We start from the raw sequence: 14,852 nt of genomic DNA, 5'->3' as shown, positions 1-14,852 counted from the left end.
GGGTTTCTATGGAATTGCTCCTGATTTACATCAGTGAGGATGTCAGCTGGCCTCAGGAAGCCCTTGATATCACTGGGGCCTTGCCTGCTGATGCAAGAAGCACAGTGTGTTATCTCGCTGAGTGCTTGAAAATCTGAGGTCAGATTTTTTTGGGTGGTATAAATCACTGTTGCTTCACAGACTTCATGAGAGCTCTGATCTCCTTGTCTCCCCCTCCACCCCATCCCCAACCTTCAAGCTAACAACTATTTTTGTGTGGGAAGCAGCAGATATTTTCTTTCAAGAAAGAAGCACTTACAACATCATGCTCTGGTTTTGCTTAATGTACCACCCAAGTTGTGAAACAATCAGAGCATCTTTTATCTGTTTGGCCTTGGTGCAGATTCACTGTCCTCTTACTCAATCTTCCCCCTGCTCCCCACTCCATCTTCTCCTCACCCTTCTGCTAAGAACGGGTGCAGGCGGAGATACTGTGCACTTTCATCTTCTGCTGACATCAGTGGAGAGGGGGAGTGCTCAGCATCCTGCTGGATCAGGCCTTTCTCCTTTGCGTTGCGATTAAATCCTCATGAACTTCAAGGAATGCCTCGCTCAGATCTGATTGTGGGTTTTCTTGGCACTTGCCCACAGCTGTCGCCTGAGGAAGAAGAGAAGCGAAGGATCCGGAGAGAGAGGAACAAGCTGGCAGCTGCTAAGTGTCGTAACAGGCGTCGAGAGCTAACAGAGAAACTCCAGGCGGTACGTGCTCTGCATATATTTCTCCTTCCTTGTCACCCACCCTTTGGACCAGCTCAAAGGGCATTGCTCTCCCTCCGCTAGCATGTTCGAGGAAGATGCTGCAAAACACACGCTGCCTTCCCCTGCTGAGGCTGCCCAGTGGTGTTGCTCGTACATCAGTGCTGGTGAGGGTTTGGACCTGGAGCTCAGGAGCCTTAATTCCTCTCTCTGTCTGACCAAAATGTTCTAGGAGCTCCCTTCTCATCTAGCCTCCAGGCTAGTGTGAGTCTCCCTACCGCTGGTCTCCCAGTATAAGTGGCAATAAAGATGCTGTGTACCTCAAAGGCAGGCGTTCAGGACAAAAGCCCTGAAGACAGTAGGATCATCTGAAAGGAGCAGAAAATGAGGCAGATGTTAGGTGTACCTATCAAAGCTACATCCTTTAGGCTAACCTTTCTTTCTTGGGGGTAACTGGTTTCCTGCACAAACAAAGCACCACAGAGACATTGTGGTCTGGTGCCACAAGGGAAATGACTAGTTTAAGCTGGGGAAGGTAGAGATGAGCACAAGACCTGTGGGATGGGTAAGGGACTGTCTGAAGAGCAGGCAAGGATGGCTTGTGTCGAAAGAGGCTGGAGGGAAGGCTCCAGTGCTCCTGCTCAAGAACCAGCCTAGGGCTGGCTTTATTTGATTATCTCCTTCACAAGTGCAGCAGCAGCAGCAGTGAAAGCACGCCAGTGACATGTGCTGCTGACTCAAATTTGGGAGGTATTCTCCCTGTAGGGGAGGCAGGACACCTATAGGAAGTCATTGTCATGACTAAAGTAATAGAAGTGAGAGGAGTGCAGCGTTGGAGGTCGTATCCTGAAGGACTGAGGGCGAGGTCTTTCTGAAATGGTGAGCTCCTCACACAGGAAGGTACTAATTGCTCACAGATGGACTATGAGCCATCAGTGTGATGTCACCATGGGAAAAGTAAATGTATTAATCCTGGCCTGTATCAAGGGATGATCCAGTGGAGATGAAAGTGTTAGTCCTTTGTGCAAGAGTCAGGCAAGTGTCCAACCAAATCTGGAATATACTCTACAGAGAGAAAGTGGAAATGGTTTAGAGGTTGCTGTACACTAGTTTCTGTCTATGTGAAAAGAATATTATTTACCTAACACAAAAAAAATGATGGGAGGGGATCCGGTTCCTCTCTGCTAAGGTGTCTTGTCAGGCAGACAGCAAGGGAGGAGAATGAAGTCACAGACCAAACAGAGTGGTAGAAGCTGGCCATGAGAAGATTAAGGCGAGCTCATGAGAAGACTATTTATAACCCTTAGATTGGAATAGCCTACTGGTAGACACATGAAACACAAGATGCCTCCTTGGCTCAGGAAGAGTCTGGGGTGTATTTGCCCATGCCAGATGGGAACTGGACCTCATGGCCATGTTCCAGGTGAGGAGCAGTTCCAGAGCCTCTGTTACTTACTTCCTCCCCTTTTGTCTACAGGAAACTGAAGTGCTGGAGGAGGAGAAGTCTGTGCTGCAAAAGGAGATTGCTGAGCTCCAGAAGGAGAAGGAGAAGCTGGAGTTTATGCTGGTGGCTCACAGCCCTGTGTGCAAAATCAGCCCTGAGGAACGTCGGAGCCCACCATCCAGCAGCCTCCAGAGCGTTCGGACTGGAGCAAGCGGAGCGGTGGTGGTGAAGCAGGAGCCTGTGGAGGAAGAAATCCCATCTTCCTCTTTGGTCCTTGACAAAGCCCAGAGATCTGTTATTAAGCCCATCAGCATTGCTGGAGGTTTTTATGGGGAGGAGGCACTCAACACTCCTATTGTGGTGACCTCGACACCAGCCATCACTCCTGGCTCCTCCAGCTTGGTGTTCACCTACCCCAACGTGCTGGATCAGGAGTCTCCTCTCTCCCCATCTGAGTCCTGCTCCAAAGCTCACCGGAGGAGCAGCAGCAGTGGTGACCAGTCCTCGGATTCCTTGAACTCTCCCACCTTGCTGGCCTTGTAATCTCCCTGTGGCCTGTCATTTTGCCAGTGTGTTACATCCCCCTCAGCACCATGGGGGAGACCCCCTCCTTGGGATTAGAGACAGGCACAGGATCGTTCAAGCACAAAGGCAGCAAGAACAAGGATGGGGAAGTGCTGCAGCACTCCAGGAGGGAGAGTCAGGACCAACGCCAGCTCCCTGGAGGCAGGAAATGGCAAGGGTGGGACTGAGATGCCAGGACTGTTTGGAGAGGGTGATGTCCCCTCTGTAGAGACTGCCTATGGAAACCTCTTCACGGCGTCCAGGACTAAAGGCGAGCTGCAGACAGTTGCTAGTCATCCCCTTCCTTTGAATTGATCTGATCAGTTGTGCTCTGTGCTTAGATCATTCTGGTTAGTTGATCTTACAGCTTCTCTCTTTCCCGCTCTCTGTGCTTATCATTTCCAATATTGTCAATCCCATGACATTTCATCCAGTTGCTCTGAACTCTAAAGGCTTGTTAGAATCTTTCCTCTTTGGACAGGCTGTGGGGAACACGCAGAGTTGCCTGGGCAGGAGGGAGGTGGCAGGGAGGTCTGGGAGAGGGGGGACCAAGAGGAGCCCAAGGGCTCAGCAGCGAGGGCAGAGCTTGTAACTCTGGCCTGGGGCACAGAGACAGCAAACCGAGACAGCAGGAGGCTCACACCTTTCTTTTTTAAAATGTAGATGTATTTATCCCCTTGGGCTCCTCAAAAAAACAAGTTAGCATCTCAGGGCCAAAGCAGCATCAGAAAAGCTGCTGGGCTGGAACTTACCAGTGTCTTTGGTAGGGTTTTACCCCAGTTTGGTGGATATCCAATCTGCTGCTTGTTGTTTACTTTTCCTGGGCTGCTCGCTGTCTAGGGAGTACTGCAGCTTCCTCCTCATCAGGGCTCCTGACTCAGAGGCTGATCTCTTCCTGTTAGTAAATCCTCCCCTCTCCTTGGCCATATTTGCAGAACATGCTACTGAAAATAAAGTGGCACCATGTGCCTATAAATCTGGGATAGAGACTGGCAGTGGTGAAAAGGGGTGAAGCTAGCTGGCTGTATCCTTGCTGACTTTTTCATTGTTGGGAGGCAAAGCAGCACGCATCCACCAGTGGACACAAGCGGATGTTGTTGGCTCAGAGATTCCAGTTTCCAGGGTTCAGGGAAGGCTGTGGTCCAACCTCCAGCGCAGCAGAGGCCACAAGGTGCTCCTGACCAGGCAGGAATGGCATGGTTGAAGTAATGACCTGTTTGAACTAGAACAGAGCTTCTGATAACTTCTGGCTACAAGCAACAAATTGACAGCGGAGAAAATGGATTACCATTGTTTGCACCTTGGGTTTTGGCCTCTTTTTTTCTTTCCTTTTTTCTTTTTCCTCTGTTGCAATCGATCTGGTTTTGTTGGGATTGATTGGCCTGTAGACAAAAAACAAATCAGAAGCCTCTTCCTCTAGCTCTGGGTCCTTATCTTCTCCAGCCTGTGGGTTTGGCTGCTACTACTAAGTGCTCACAGAGGGCACAAGCTCTCCAGCACTGATACTCACTACTGAAAACAGCAATGTGTGTAACCTATTCCTACTTGGAGCCAAGCTCAATTCCTGTTCATGTCAAGGCACTGACAAACCATGACCATGTGCACACTAGGATTGCCCAGCTTGCCAGCTAAGCAGTTTAAGGGACAGGTCTTTGTTCCTGCCTGTTGAAGCTGTGGCGGCAGCTATTTATTTTGATGTGAGATTTTCTTGTTGTTTTATTTTAAATTTTTTTTTAAGTCAACTGAAACCAGGGTATTTCTTGGTCAGGCTGGACCTGGAGAAATGTAGTATGACATTATAGGGCTAGTCCTGTGAGATGCTAAACTGCTCCTGCAGTCCTCACTAACTCCACTGGGAATTAATAGGATTCTGTCGTGTGGAGCTGGGGCTTTACTTAGCAGGGCTGGCTTCCCTTCAAACCCTGGCCAATGTCCATTCCTTGAATCATTTGAAAGGGACACTACTTTGGCTCTAAAGATAGGCTTTGCTTTTTTATTATTACTATTATTTTTAAACCTGGGTATTTACCAAACCTGCCAGAAATAGAAAGGTAAGAGTGATCTTTTTGCTTCATAAACCTGGTTGAGATTCAGGCTTTTTCTTTATTGCTTGAACATTTCCATCATTATAGCAGTGCTAGAGACTTCAAATTGAGCTTACACAATAAGTAAATTGGTAAAGGAGTTCTCTTGTCCTTACATGAACATCAGAACTTCCTTTTTAATAAAGTAGACCTTAAACTTCCCATAGTTAGCAAAGAGGATCCTGTTTTCATAGGGGTTTATGTAGATGGTATCACTTTAGGTGGAACTGCTTCTTCACATTTGTCCAGATGCTTGCTTGGCCAGTCTGGATTGAGATCTGAACCAGTTCAATAAAATCTCTCTGCACCTTATTTCCAGACATTTCTGAGCTACTTTTGAGGCCAGCTGAGCAGGATCATTATCTCCTGGGAGACTGGGAGCATTCCTACTAGAGGTTTCAGGAAGTCAGATACCTTCTCAAGCCCAAGTAAGCCTCATTCCTAGGGAAACAACAAAACCCTACCTTTGCTTTAGCTCACTGCCAAGAGGAGCTGCAGCTGGCCCTTGCACACTGTCTGCTGCCTTGTCATTTGCCTTCTCAGAGACAGGACAGTCCTCTTTCCTGTCTTGTGATACTGATGAGAGCCATGTGAAACTGCCCAGAAAAAGAGGATTATTTTCTGCTATCTGGAAAATCCCCAAATACCTCATGCCTGCCCATTTTGTCCCTCAAATCTTTAAGAGGATGTCTGTGTTGGGTTTGCTGGCCCTCCTGCATTTTGTGGATCAGCCTTACTTTAGTTTCTGGCAGGCAGGTACAACTTGAATTCTGCTGCTGTTTTGGTCTAGCCCTGCATTCTTCTTTTCAGGTTTACTGGTGTGCTTTTTGGGAATTGACTGTCTTCCCCACCCCCAAGATGGTATTTTCCACGAGCACCTTCCCTGCCAGTTCCTAGATGTAGTATCTCTATGTTCTGCATGTAATGGGGATGCAGGAGCTCATATAACTAGTATCTGATCAAGAGTTGTTGAAGTCAATAGAAAAAGGCCCAGGGAATTTCACCTATTATTGGGTCAACCCCCTAGTGACTGGCCCAACAAAGCCTCTAATAACATCTTAAATTAATTAGTGCCAAACTGGGAGGAGCAGTAGCAGCTGTATTGAAGGAAACATTCAGCTTCCAGGTGATTTTTGCCATTCTAGCTTTGCCCTCCTTCCCCCTTCCCAGTTGTGGCATTGGCTTCATCCATTCCTTTCCTGTAAGTGTGGAGACTGGGTAAGTCTCAAACTGCTTGTGGTATGATGGGACTTGGGACCAACGTGCTGGGGACAATAGCTCTCTGTTGTGTTTTTATAATTATTATTTAAATGATCTATTTAGTTAATCTGAACCTTTAATTTTGCTGCTTACTGTATGTAGGATCCACCTGGCCTTCATCCTAAATGAAAAGGAAAAAAAAAAAAAACCAAAATGAAAACAAACCTTAGACACCTCCCTCCTCCCTGGTATCTTATTATTTATTGGCAGGCAGCCATCTTGTGCCTGCTCCAGCAGATCTGCCCAACAGTAATTTAACATCCTCCCAACTTACATTCCTGGTGTTTGGTTGTTGCTTCTTTTTTATTATTATTTTTATTTTGTTTTTGTTGGGTTGGTATTTTTTAATTCTAAAACATACTTCTGAAATGTAAGAAATGGTATCATGACACGAGTTCATTTTCATTAGGAAGGCCAAGTCAAACATTTTAAGAGGTGGGGGGAACAATCTACATTTTATTTCTTATTTATTTATCATGTTTACATCTTTTTTTTTTTCTGTTCAAGACTTGGATATAATAAAGAAAGCATTAAAAATATTCCAATTTTCTTCTTTTTTTAGGCTAATAATTTTTTTTTTCAGTTCTTTAAATAAAAGATTCTGGGTTTTGTTGTTGTCTGTATAAAATGTAAAAAGATATGTTTCTAAAGATGCATTATCATTCCTCTGTGAACAGTAGGTGGAGTCGAGGACAAATCTCAGAATACAAGATAATAATAAAATCCCATCCTCTTTTACTTAATTGTTGCCCTCCTATCCTGTATGATTAAAGGGTTATTCCACTTTCTTGTTTGTGATTACTTGATATTAAAACCATATTAAAATGTGTAGAAAATAGGTATCCAATTGTTTTTGCTCAGTGCGAGGATAAACTGTTGTATATATCTCAATATACTGTGTAGTTCAAAGTAACATCAGTAAGGGATAGTGCATCTTTATTAGAGCGGTAAGTTACTAGTGTCACTAAAGTCTACTTTAAGATCCTTGGGTACAGAAAGGGCCTGATTCTGATTCCCCTCTCCTGAGAGCAAACTGAAAGCCTCAGTAGCATTTCTCTGCTGCAAAGCAGGTGCTGGAGGTGGAATCAAGCCTGAGTGACTCATAGGCGACCATGAGGATTATTGAGGGTTTGGGGGCACCATTATCTTTTTTTTTTTTTTTTTTCAAAAATTTTTAGTTTTGGTTTTTTTTTTTTTTTTTTTTTTTATTTTTTTTTTCCTGTGGTGAAATAGTTTCTGCCAAGGAGGTTCTTAAAGGTGACTGCTGAATTGGGACCCTTCTTTGCTCGTCGTGATCTTGATATTGTTCTTGCAGTCCTGGAGAATATCAGCTCTAAGACATTCTCTGTGGTGTTGTCTTTTTTCTGTTCTTGTTATTTTACTGAATTACAGGCCTACAGTATTTGCACTAAAACAAAAAGCTTGTTAGAGAAAGCTTGCTGCTATGAAAGAAAGAACATATTAAAATGGTTTTGCTTTTAAAATTTTAACTGAGTAGCATTTTCTAGAATAAAATCGATTTAGACTGAAAAGGAAAAAAAAAAAGACTTCTTTTTTTCCTCTGCACCTTCCTCTTTTCCTCCCACTCCTTGGTGGTGTGATGTTTCCCCCTTCTCCTTTGGTGCTCAGTTGTAATGATTGGCTGTATTGTTGACTATGCTGCTGAGAGTTATGACACTTGTAAATCTTGTTTTAATGACATTGTGGACACTTTTGTATAGCAAGAGCTAACTGGAGTTCTTCTCTCTCTGTTAATTGAAGTCATTAAAAAGCTCCCTTTGCCATGAACAATTAAAAGCTCGCATGTTCCTTCAATATGAACGAATGGGTACAGCATTGCCAGGTGCCTGGTTGTAGCACATTTCAAGGGCTTCTTTTATTAGAGCAGCTGCAATCCAGACAGCTGTTAACTGCAACAATGGTAAATGGGACAGAGGCTAGCAGAGCAGACCACCTGGGCTAAAAGGCAAATAATGCATTAATCCTTTCATCTTGGCTTCAGAAAGGAAGAGATAGAGACAGAAAATGTGTGCTAAGGTGACTTTTTTTTTTTTTCCCCCCCTTAATCCACCTCCTTGGCCAGAAGGACTCAAAGCTTCTGCTCTCAGACAGGAGCTGGAGAGCATGGTTGCTTCACTGGCCATAAGGGGAAGGTTAAAATGGGATTCCCTTGCTCACCTCGGAAAAGCTGCAGTCTCTGGAGTGGAAGGAACCCAGATGCACCAGATTAGTAGTCGAGGATGTCATAGCCAAGTTAAAAAAGAAACATTGGTGGGGAGGAGATGTTAGGTGAGTCATGGCTAACCAAGCTGGCACAAGGCCGAGCTGGTCCTTACTCATAGGTTTCCTTAGGAGTAATGTCTGCTTTGGCTTCCTGCTGGTCCCTGTCCATTTTTTTTTTTGTTGTTTTTTTTTTTCCCCTTTCTTTTTTAAAAAAATTATTTGTTTTTTTTTTTTTTCCCCTTTCTTTTTTAAAAAAATTATTTGTTTTTTTTTTTTTTCCCCTTTCTTTTTCAAAAACATTATTTATTTATTTCTCTTTTTTTTTTTTTAATTTTAACACCTGTGTTCTCACAGTGCCATGGGGAAGAAGATCAGAGATGTTGGAGTAAGTTGTGTGGCTGAAGTATGAAAATATTTGTGAAGTTAAGGGGAATGCTGACAGTATCAGTTACCAGAGCAGGGAACACATGCACGTGCCTGTGTGAAGTGAGCTCAGCGGTCAGGAATCTGTGTTGTAGGAAAGATGACATGAAGTCAACATAGGAGGGTTTGGTCTGTAGAGCTGGAGCCAGCCTTAGGGTGCCCCATGGGGTCAAGGATGACACAGAGGGTGAGGAGGAGCCTTTGGAAGGCTTTTTCTAAGTGCATTCATCCTGATGGGGCTAGAGGAAAAAGAAGTTATTCTGGAGGGGCATGACAATTATAAGCAAATATGTCAAAGGACCCAAGAGCATAATCTCTTAATATCTATCTCCACAGGGCTTGGGCATGGGGGAGTCCCCATCTGATCTCATACTGTGCACAAGTTTTCTCTAAGGGGAGTGCCTCCAGGATTTCCTGCCTCACAAAGGGCTTTCCTGGTAGACCATGGCACAGAGGCATCCAGCCTTGACTTTGTCAAACCAGCTCCTTTGGCAGTATATCCCCCCTCCGCCCCCTCCCAAAATAAATAAATAAAAAAAGACTAACAGGAGAGTATGTTCTTGGTTGCCTCCTGCCAACCTGACGTGTTCCCCAAACTCCTGTTTGCTGACAGCACCCTTCAAAAAGGTTTGATGTTGCCTGTCTGCAAATGCTGGTTGTGAGGCTGGGCCTGCCACCTGATTTCCTCCCAGCGCTGGCTGGTTGAGGCTGCCTTTTATCATCATTAGCTCACAGATGTTGGAATGTCCACAGCAGTTACTATAATTTGGTTTTGAAGGATGAAACAACACAGCAGAACAAACTGTTTTCCACCAGTCTTCTAGCTGTGGGAGGCCAAATTCTACCACATTGACGTGGAAATTGTGTTTTTCCCGACATTCTCATCTTGGTTTAGATCTCCACTTCACATAGGGAATTTCCCCTCCTTCTGAAACAGGCTCACCCTCCCTCCACCCTTCGATGCCCAGATCTTGTGCAAGCGAGGGATGTGTGTGCTACCATGGGGTGGACAGAGTTGCACTGGAAGAGAGATCGTCCATTCCTTTTGTAAAGAAAGGATGTGAGGGGCATCTGCGCCCAAAGCACTGTCCTCAGGATCAGCATGCATCCCAGTGATGTCTTCAGTGGGTGCAAGAAGAGGGTCCTCTGTCTCTTTTTACCTGTCCCTTCCCACGAGATGAGACTCATCTCTGGACTTTCCTCATGGTCACGTTTCTTAGCAAAGTACCAAGAACTGGGTCATCTCTCTCGACAGCAAGTGCTTGGTCACCTTATATAAATCCAGTGGAGGGGAGACCCTAACTGGGGCAGAGCTTTTGTGGCAAGAAAAAGCCCAGAGATCTGATCTGAACAGATCATGCCAGAGATGGCAAGTTGTCAGATGAAGGCTTTTGGTGATTATTTTTTTCTTTTTAAATCTTCTTTTGATTTGGTCTAGAATCTGCAGGACCAGCTACTGGAACACTGCAGAAATTCTGCAGCCAGTGGAAAGAATAAGCATGTGCTAAACCTGAAGAAAGCTTAATGGCAAGCAGAGCTGCAGTGGGAGTGTGGGGGAAAAGAGAGCATCCAGAATGCTGGTTTGAAGTGATGTTTCCACTGTCATGTGGGAAGGATGCGACAGAGGAAAAGTGTGACACAGTTGTTGCATCAGATGCCCCAAAGTGGAATAAATGATGCATTTTTTTAAAAAAGCACACCACCTTACGGTCCTACTCCTGCTGAGGACTAGGACCTGATCGCCCTGAAGTTTAATGTCATCATAACATGCTCTTGAATTCAGTTGCAAGAATCCAGTGTTTTCTGCTCTGTCTCACCTGGCACAAGGGAGGTGCCCGTGCAGCATTGCTTGGGCACCATCAGTGTAAGGAGTGACAGAGAGGGGTTATCAGTGTGGGTGGGAGTTGTTTGCTGACGTTTAAAAAAAGGTTTTCCATGCGTGTTCCAGTAAGGTGAGATCCAAAACACCTCAGGAAGATTTTTCTTGATGAAGACCAGGCAAGGCTGGGAAGAGAGGCCATGAGAGCTGGGATTATTTGGCTTTGAGAAAAGAAGCCACAGGGGGGTGGGTGTAGAGAGCAATGGACGCGCGGCCACAGACTCCTCCCCGTAGTACTAAGTGGTGGGATGAGAGACAATGGTCACAATTTGCAATAGAGGACAGGAAAAGAACCTCTTCACTGTGAACGTGGTCAAATACTGGCATAGGTTGCCCAAGGAGGTTTGTGGAGTCTCCATCCTTGAAGATTTTCAAAACCTGACTGGACATAGCTCTGAGCAATCTGTTCTGACCCTGCTTGAACAGAGAGGTGGACTTGACACTCTCCAGTGGTGCCTATCCACCTCAGCCAAAAGTGTTTCTGCTTCTGATTCCACATAGTCCAGTAGGACTACATTGCAAGCACATGTATTTCTCCCTTGTGGTGCTATCTCATTTGAACTCCAGAATTCCTGTGCTAAATATCAGCATTTTCGATGCTGGCTATGTGAGGTCAAACAGATAAGGACTAATCTGGGAGGAGGATATCATGGCAGACAGGAATGTAAACTGTTCAGCCCGCCACAGCGTAAGTCTCAGATTTCCCTTTTAATTTTGCATGCTCCATTCCACAGACTGTCGTGAGGGAAGAGAAGGAGACAGGCCTTACATGGCCGTAATCTGGAGCCTACAGCCCACAAATGACTGTACAACTCTGCAAGTTCACAGGCAGTGCCAGGAACTACTGCCTACTTGCTTTTCGCAGGCTCTCCTACCATTTCTCCTCCCTCAGGCAGAAGCTATTTTTCAAGTTCCCTGGAAATGCAAATATGCATCTACAGCCAGTGATCCTTGGTAAGCTCATGGCTCAGGCACAGTCCATCAGCTGAGTACAGATGCTCCTCTTGGCCACTCACTCCCTTTCTGTAACCCTAATTGGGCTCCCAGACTCGGGCAAGTTCATCAGTGGCTCCCAAGGATGACACACACACATGCTGGCAATTGCTGAGAAAAGCGACCACAGCAGGAGATGATGCTGGTTTGGGGCAAAGGGAAAAAATAGGTCAGTTCTTTCACTTTGGGTAGCTCCAGTTATTCAAGCACTGGATGCTCTAATTCACCTGATTTCTATTTCAGTTTCTTACATCATATTACTACTCTGAAGTGTACTTAACTTAGTTTTGAAACTGTTTATCTCATGTTAATGAGGGTAGAGCAGCAGACACCAGCCTGTGGGTTTAAAAGAGAAGTTACATGCCAGAGGCCCATGAATGTCTCCAGTAATCTCAGGGGAACGGTGAGCTCGTGATCCCTCCATACCTAAGCCCACCTTAGGATCTAGCTGGGCACAGCCCTGCTCCAACCCCTCAAAGCCAGAGCTTAGGGCAGCACAGCAGCACCAGAGCCTCACACAGCAGGAGTCAGTCACTGCAGCCTTCATCCCAGACTGATGCCAACTTGGAGAGCTGCAACCCTCTGCTCCACTCCTGCTGCTGCAGGCCATGGGGGTGATGGGAGATGTTAGCCTTTCTAGCCTCCAACTGAACAGTGTGTTTATGAGCCACAAGGACTGTGATTGTATCTCCACTCTGAGCAATGTTCTGAGTCCATACAGGTATCTAATTACCTTCTTCACTTCTGGCAGCTGAGGAAGATCTCTCTGTGACATTGCCTGTGGTGAAAAGGAGGGAATAGGAAGGAAAGGAGAGTGAAGTCTTCAAAACATCAGCTTCTGGTGCTTCCTTTAACCTTGTGCATGTTCTTCTGTCAGCACCTGTAGCTGGGATGGGTGCTCATCTTGGAGTGATGCTCTTACTTTCCCCTGCTCTTGTTGTCCTTGTAGAAGTGGGGGGTTTGCTGGAACCATAGTCATGCCCTGGCCAGGCCATCCCCAGGCAGCTGCGAGGAGCAACGTTGTGCTGTGGTGGCACAGAGCAGAAGGAGCTGTCTTGGCAACTTGAGACAAAAAGCACCTTGACTGTAGGAGGTCCCTAATTGTGTGGACATGCCTATCCTAGGGGCTTGGAAGAAGGACGCTCCTGGGGAATTGCTCTTAAGAGTATGGTTGGCTGCCTTGGCTGGGTGGATCTATCCTCCACCCCTGGTGACCATCTGCTCCCTGTTTTAGTTCTATTTTCTCACTTGGCTCCATCTTTTAATTTCCCTGTACAGCTGCTGCCATCGCTCCATTCCACAGGACCAGTGGCTGCTCCACAAGCATGATTCTGGTGGTGAGGCAGGAGGAAGAGTGTTTCCACCAAAGGGCTGTAGGAAGGGTTGAATGCTGTGACCTGGTGCCACAAGGAAGAAAGCCATTACTAATCTCTACCATACAGTGGCTCCGCCTGCCCAGCAGATCAATGGCGCCATCTCGGCCCCATTATGTTGACTCTGAATCAGTGAGGAACGCCAAGGAGCTGGGAGGAGAGGGCTCCTCCCTCTGTGGGGTACTGCTGCCTGCCTGGGACAGTCAGGTCCTCCTTTCCTCTCCCTTCATTTTGGAAGAGGTGGTGAAGTGCTCCAGAGCGCTTATGCCTGCAGGCCAACTCAGACCCTAGAGGAGGACAGGCAGGGCAGAGGCCCAGCTGGGAAGCACGCCAGGCTTGCCAGCCCCAGGAGCGTGGGGCGGGCATGGGTGCCATGCACCCTTCCCGCTGGGGCCAACCAGTTCTGCTGGCAGGTAGAAGCAGGGGTGGATCTTGAAGCCATTTCCAGGGAGAAGGCTGGTGTTGGGGAAAGCGGGGAGGCTGCAGCTGCCTCCTTGGCCCCACATTCACATAAGTTTGGGAGTCCAGCATTTAGAAAAGGGTCCTGGTGAGATCTTGCCCATCCATCCCCACGCTGCTCGCAAAGACGAAGGGAGACAGCTTTTCAGACTATACCATTTAAGGAGTTCCTCAGTGTAGTGAACCTCAGTTGACCTCAGGGTATACTGAGTTTCCAGCTCAGCAGAGCAGCGTTTCAGTTGAAAGCACACCACCCAAAACTTCCCTCCTTGTGTCTGGGGGAAGGGGGGGGCTGCAGAAGGGTGGGCAGCAAGCAACAGTGCACAGAATCAAGGCAACGTTGCGTAGCCAGGTCCCTTCCTAGGAAGGATGTTGCAGACCAACAGGACCAGCTTGAATGTGAAACAGCTTCAGCAGCTTTTGGCAGGCGCTGAGGCGGGGGGATGGGAGGGCGCCAGGCCCGTAGCACCGCTGGGTGCTGCAAGTCGGGACGCAGGAGCGTCGCCCCAGCAATGCAGTGTTTACAAAGGTGAAAAACATTAATAACACACACTATGCTCCTCCTGTTGTTTCAACAAGATCAAGGTGTGTTCAGGAGAGCGTGTGTGTGTGTATACATGTGCATGCACACGCACTCACTGCGGCTGGCGTGGGATACTGCTCGGCGCAGGATTATTCCAGCCAGGCTGCAGTCAATACTGACAAATACAGTATACGTCCTGTCTTGCCCACAGCAGCAAGGGAATTGAGGCAGGCACGACGCTTTCCTCCCTCTTGTAAAAAAAAAATGAGGTGTTTTCAGCAGCATGGGGAGCTTGGGTCCCAACCATCTTGGGTCACAACAGTCCATGGTCTTGCTGCTGCACCGAGTGAGTTCAGCGGGCAGTGACTCCCAGCCAGGTGACTTCCTCACTGCCAGTTCCCTCCCCTGTGCTGTGCCCGGTCAGCGTGCTGCACGAGACAGGGGTTCAGTGTAGAGTGTTTAAAAAAAAATAGCATGTGAGATCATATAATTAAAGATGGTATCAGAATGTCTAATTAGGATGACTGAGAGAACTTGGCTGGGAGACGCAGCCAAGAGCTGAGTTAGTGTGTTTGCCAGTCCAAAGCTCCTTAACAGTAATTAATCCTTAAATGTCCAATTGTTCAGAGTTCAAGGAAACACCTCCTACTACTGTACTTTGTGTTCCTGTTAAGCAAGGAGACACAGCAGGGCGTGTGCCCTTATTCTGTAAGAGCGACACGCCTAGGGGTGTTGTTAGGAACTAGACCGAAGGTTGAATATAATTATTAACTACCTAAGAGTTCCCAGCATTGCACAATTACCCAGGCTGCCTTGCAGCTGTGCACTCGCCCGTTTTTTGTTGGTTGGGTTTTTTTGTTGCTTTTTTTTCGGTTTTGGCTGGTGTGTTTTT

At 46.7% G+C, this 14,852-nt stretch overlaps 1 protein-coding gene across 1 annotated transcript; it reads left to right on the top strand.

Annotated features, from left to right (window-relative positions):
- Positions 1–630: 630 nt before the first annotated feature.
- FOSL2 (FOS-like antigen 2) lies at positions 631–2,722 on the top strand (the record flags this gene model as incomplete). Its single annotated transcript, XM_008935632.1, has 2 exons — positions 631–738; positions 2,213–2,722. Coding segments are annotated over 2 exons (618 nt in total), but the record flags the coding sequence as incomplete, so codon positions are not given.
- Between the last annotated feature and the right edge of the window lie 12,130 nt (positions 2,723–14,852).

This window comes from Merops nubicus, unplaced genomic scaffold (assembly GCF_000691845.1).
Source record: "Merops nubicus isolate BGI_N331 unplaced genomic scaffold, ASM69184v1 scaffold5622, whole genome shotgun sequence".
Classification (NCBI taxonomy): Eukaryota; Metazoa; Chordata; class Aves; order Coraciiformes; family Meropidae; genus Merops; species Merops nubicus.
The sequence above is the reverse complement of the archived record's forward strand: the minus strand, read 5'-3'. Positions and strand labels throughout refer to the sequence as shown.